The 6000-nt window shown below is 37.2% G+C and overlaps 1 protein-coding gene across 1 annotated transcript in view; it reads left to right on the top strand.

Moving 5' to 3' along the window:
• LOC111873276 (tuberin) overlaps positions 1–1137 on the top strand; it is an 89829-nt gene extending 88692 nt beyond the window's left edge. Inside the window, exon 32 of the mRNA XM_023867849.2 lies at positions 353–1137. Coding sequence (XP_023723617.1) covers positions 353–574 — 222 coding nt within the window. The 3' untranslated portion in view covers positions 575–1137. The remainder of the gene's footprint in view (positions 1–352) is intronic.
• The last annotated feature ends 4863 nt before the right edge of the window (positions 1138–6000 follow it).

Consider the following 6000-nt stretch of genomic DNA (forward strand, 5'->3'; position numbering starts at 1 on the left):
CAGGACATTTTGTAAGTTGCAAGCAGCATTGGCAGTTCATGTTTTGCCTTGAGCAATTTCAATTGTTAGCAACGACTAATGATGATAGAATAACAGACAGAAGACTTCATATGTGCTGTAGTTGTAGTGATCTATAGAGTGTGTAAATTAGTAAGACTATTGTAACCATTTGTAGTTATAAGCTACCAGTAAATCCAAATATAAATGCAAATCCTATGTGTAGGCACTAACATGTGACAATACATTAGCAACACAAGATACATATGTGTAAAGTCTGTGTAGTTATGAAGTAAGTTTTGAGTTCTACCCAGAATTCCTTGTTTATCTCCTCTTGACTGTCTTCTTCTTTCAGTTAGCTTCAATGATATCACGCAGCCTGAAAGCTCAGGGACAAGATCCATATGCATCGAACTGGTTGGAACGTCTACGACAAATCAAACGGCTACGTACCAAAGTGCTGCAAGAGACAGCAACAGCAGCCACAAGTGATAGCAGCACAACAGATAGTGAGCTTTTGACATCTCCACGTTCTGCAAGGAGAGTTCACATGGATGATTTCACAGAATACACATAAACATTAATGCAGCTAAGATATATAGGTTTACAAAAAACACATTAAAATTAAGTACAGTTGGTACTAAAATATGAATGTATGATTCTGGAGTGAAAACTCATCCATGGGGAGCTAAGAATGCTCTCTTAACAAATCAGCTGCAGAACATATGCAACTACATGGCAGAAATATTTTAAACAAGAAATAGAGGGATTGATTCTTTTGTCGTTTCTGCATTTATTTTGGTAATGAAGATAAGTAACAGAGACAGTTATTTGAACTTTAGCTGGCAATCTTATTTTGAATTTCAGTTCTGTAGCTTTGCTGTTTGATGAGATTCTGCACAGCATATGGTTTTCGTATCCTGGTTGGTCATCCTTATCTGATAAGATATATATGCTCATGTATTGTGCTTATATAAGAAGGATAGAAGTTTACCTTTACATTAGATGAGTGGTTGTAAGTAGGAAAAAGGTAAAGAAGCAGAGAGTAACTACAAGAAATATGAAGGTAAAAGGTTAATACAGAGTGCAGATAAATGAATTGTGCAAAAGAGAAATTTAATAAATATGTAGAACACTGTACAGACAAATAACAAAATTATTTTCCATTAATAAAATATCAGCGATTCTTTAAACAGAGATCATGCCATCGAAACAACAAAATAGCAGTTTTAAAGAATAATATGAAGCTGGTGGCTCTTAGTCACTGGGCAGAATAACTTCAGAATATACCATGAACTTTCAGCATCATAGGATGGCAGTACCATTCTGTGGTTACTGGACACGTAGCAGTGTTCAGATAAAATGGTTTTTCAAAGATTCATTACATTGTATCTGTATATGTATACTATTCATAGGGCTGTGCCATGGCTCAAGCGGTTAGTCGCTGGCTTCCCACCGCGGCAGCCTGGGTTTAGTCCCGGGTCTGGTCAAGTGGGATTTGTGGTGGACAAAGTGGCACTGGAGTGGGTTTTCTCTGAGTACTTTGGTTTCCCCTGCCAATCTTCATTCCATCGAATTCTCCATCATCATGATCACCCGGGGCAGGCTACAATAGGCCAATCAGTGGACCCAGTTGGACTCCACCCCCCACTAAGCAAATTGTCACTATTCATAAGACATTCATGAGAATCCCAAACATATTGTTATGCAGACCATCTGTTGAAGTACATCAACTTTGACTCGGTTCATCCTTCTCCATCACACTAATAACAGTATAAAAAAGTATTAACGCCATCCAGGGTGATTGATAAATGTTTCTTTCCCCCTCTGTTTTTAATATTTAATCCTTTATATGTTTCAGTCAGAGTGACCATCTTCAGAAGGACATATCAGTACATGCAGAAACTACTATTACAATGTCATTGGTCATTATCAATACATACAGACACTACTATTACAATATCATGAATATAAAATATTAGCCTTTAACAATTACAGCTATGTGCTTGGATTTATTATAGTATTTATAAATTATTATATAATTTACAACAACACAGCATGGCCAGTACAACTGGACAACACTGAAGGGTCCTATTCTTCATACAACAGAACCACGATGTGGCAGATCATCTTCCTTTAACCCGTTGCCGTGGTTCGTCGTGTATGTTTCGTCNTTTTAACAGAGTTTTTTAAGCCATTCTTATAAATAGACTAATTGTCATAATTTATAAATGTTTTAATAAATTCATGCACATTGCTGTAATTCTTAAAGGCTAATATTTTATATTCATGAAATTGTAATAGTAGTGTCTGTATGTATTGATAATGACCAATGACAATGTAATAGTAGTTTCCACATGTATTGATATGTCCTTCTGAAGATAGTCACTCCAACTGAAACATATAAAGATGAAAGATTAAAAAAAAAATCTATCAATTACACTGGATGGCGTTAATAATCTTTCATACATCAACTTGCTTCAGTAGTTCATAAGGATAACAAAAAGAACCTGAACTTCAGATGGTTTTGAGGTGCTCACAGTGGTGTTTATGGAGAGTTCTGTCTTCTCTGACATAACACTGTGTAGCCCATTTATATTCAATAGGCATTTCAGGGGATCGTATCACCTCGTCATCATGGATGAAGAATAAGTCAGGCAAGAAACCAGCATGAAAACTTCTTGCCACCTACATTCATTCTGGTTTCTTGCTTGGCTTATTTTTGACCCTGAAGATGGAAGTGATGTGTTCCTCTGAAACATCAGTTGACTTTCAGTGGATTACACAGCATTATATCCCATAAGATAGACCACCTCTTAGGCTTTTGCGGTTGATATAGTCAGTATCCACTGCAATGTTAAAGTGAAATCCCACCAGTTTGAGGGTAGTTATTACAACATAGGACACATTTTGATTTTTGAAATCATGGTAAAATGAGATGAATAGTTATCAGTATTATTTTCGGTAACTTATTGCATAATTACTTTTTCACGGCAACTTATCTTCAGATTTTTCACCTGCTTAAATGTATTACATGAGATAAATGGTTTACTAAGACCAAATTGGCAATTTTCATCTGCTGAAGACTGCATCTATTTTACTTCCTATTTTGTGATTTTGGTCTGTGCATAACCCTTTCACTGCACAGTATTTTCCCACTGTTTTCCTAAAATAATGCAATTTTAGAGTAAACATATGAAAAGCACTGCACTTTCATAGTCAGTGAATGAAGTAGAATGTCACAGTGAAAAATGATCATTATTAATTGATGTGGGCTGAAGTCAAGTGTTGCACTATGCAGTAATGGATGCTTGTACAACTTCAGGTGAGTATCACAGCAGTATTATTAAAGCTCATTTGTGTTTATGCAGCACTAAATGAGGAACTGTTGCTCATATTATAACCCAGTGATCTGGTACTACTTTTCTGAACTCTTGAATTCATGTAGTGCAACTCTTCTATGAAGTCATAAAAGCAGTAAAATTGAAGCTTATTACCAGAAACAAACTATCATGATGTGTGTTCATGAGTATGAGGTACATTGTCGGTGCTTGCTAGAGATAAAAGCTGCTCTGGACTTGTCATATTCCTATTCATTTATGAATCATTTTTAAATTTTTTTTTATTGCTAGTGGGGTGGGACTAAGTCCCTTGTACTGCGGCCACTTCTGGCCTATTGTACCAGCCCCAGATGATAGGTGAGGGTGATTGTGGAGCAATTGGTGGAATGAAGATTGGCAGGAGAAACTGAAGTACTTGGAGAAAACCTGCCCCAGCGCCACTTTGTCCACCACAGATCCCACTTGACCAGACCCGGGATCAAAACTGGGCCACCGCAGTGGGAAGTCAGCGACTAACTGCTTGAGCTATGGCGCGGCCAGTTTTTAATTTAAATACAGCACATACCCAATTTAAGCTGAATGGATTTAAATATGTAACAAGTGAATACTTGCTTTGTGCATGTATGTTAATTCCAGCTGCAGTTCTATGGTCCGTCATACACGCTTTATTGATAAGATGGTAATGGAGTTTACTGTTGGAATTACTGGAGTTGTTTACTTGTCCATAATCCAGTATTCTAACAAACTAGAGAACACAGCATTTCAGAAACTGGATCTGTTTCCATCCTCAGGTGAGGAGGAAACAACTACTCAGCTGGGTCTCTTAGAAAGAGCTAGCTTCAATCTCTTGATGTCCAGTGATTAGAATTAGCTTTCCAAGGGACCCAACTGCATAGGTGTCTCCCCACCCCACATGACGATGGAAAGGCAGTTTCCAAAATGGTGTGTTCTCTAGTTTTTTAGAATACTGGATGGTGGAAAAAGTCCAAAAACCCATTCATTTTGAGTGTTATACACCATCATCAGACCCCTTTAGAATCTGTGAGATTAATGCTGTTATGAATGGTATGTAAATGAACAAAGAATATGTATCCAGCTTTGAGAATATTGTTTATGTAAATAATATTCATCTTCTTCTAGCATAGGTCCAAATACTGTATTCTGACAGGTGAACCCACTGCATAGAGAATGCATTGTCAAGACATTGTGCTGACAACCAGGGTCTATTGCTGCTCAACAGCTAGCAATTTGTAGGCAACGCATAGACCCATTATAAAATATTCTAGCTAACACATTAAACAGAATGCTTCGCAAAGGTGTTCTCACGGCAGTACGCTAAGATCTACATAAGAAGGAAGATAGCGACAGAACCGTCAAGGTCCAAGAACAGTTCAGATCCAAGAGCATTTCAGATCCGACGAGAGATAGGAAAAAACCAAGAGCAGAGACACTCCACTGAGAATAGTGGTGCAAGAGTATAATCGATGAAGAGGAAACGCAGAGAGACGACTGACTAGTCAGGTCGCTTTGTCTGAAAGGGCGTTATTTGAGACTGATTATAATAGTGTAAATGAGTACTTGTTCAATAAATAGTGTTGCCTCAACCCATTAATTATTTGTCACGGATACCCAGACACATGACCATATGTTTTAATGTAATGGTTCACAGCCATTTGTCTGCAATTATATTGGCACTACCCATACTGAAAATCAATTAAACTTCATGTCACTGAACATGGCAGTTTGGCAGTGGCTTTCCTCCTATGTTGCACTTTCTTCACAATAGTTCTTGAGTATAAGTATGACTTTATCCAGTTAGTAACGTATTTTTGACAGCCACAAAGACATGGAATTCTGTTGAGCATTGTAATGAATTTTTAAAAACAAATTTGCATTGATATGGTATGGGGACTAGAATATAGTTTGACGTCAGTTTGCAGGTTCAGTTTTTCATTGTTTTGGGGAATCTCTGTAATAGTTTCCTGGTATCTTCAGTAAATCTCGCTATTTGATGTCTGCACTTACTGTTGCATGTTTCTCAAGATCATGTATCCATATAAGTATTGTAATTTCTGATTACATTCGCATTTTGCAGTTCTACTCAGGCAGAGAGGTAGGCAGTGGCCCTCTTCTACTTTAAAAGTAATTCAGATATCTATAATTTGGCTCTGCTGGCCTGCAAATAATCGTGACTATCCACCAGGTAAGCAAATTCTTTGGAAATACATGTATGAGAGCAGCCACTACTGAAGGTGTTTCTAGTAGTTTCAGGAAATCAGGCCACACAAATTTACAGTTGCTGTGACAGAGTGTGAGCACTTTTCTGTTCAAACCTCCAAACGACCACGCCCTCAAATTAATAATACTCCAGTTAGAGCTATCGACATTTTCCTTATTCCTAAATTTTGTGAGAAACATCATAGAAAAATTTTTCAACATAGTCAGCTTAGGTGCTAACATGTTCCCCGTATAAAAATCTAGTAGAAGATACCATAAAGAAGTTTATAAAAAGGGTGATTTCAAAGCAGAACTCAGGGTATGAACATATGACATTGGGCTAGAAGTAGATAACTGATTAAGTTACAGACAGAAGAACAATCGAAAGAACCAAAAAAATAAATTGAACACCTAACCATTATGAAGCAGCATGCATACTTTTGAA

Source organism: Cryptotermes secundus, unplaced genomic scaffold, assembly GCF_002891405.2.
Source record: "Cryptotermes secundus unplaced genomic scaffold, Csec_1.0 scaffold131, whole genome shotgun sequence".
Taxonomy (NCBI): domain Eukaryota; kingdom Metazoa; phylum Arthropoda; class Insecta; order Blattodea; family Kalotermitidae; genus Cryptotermes; species Cryptotermes secundus.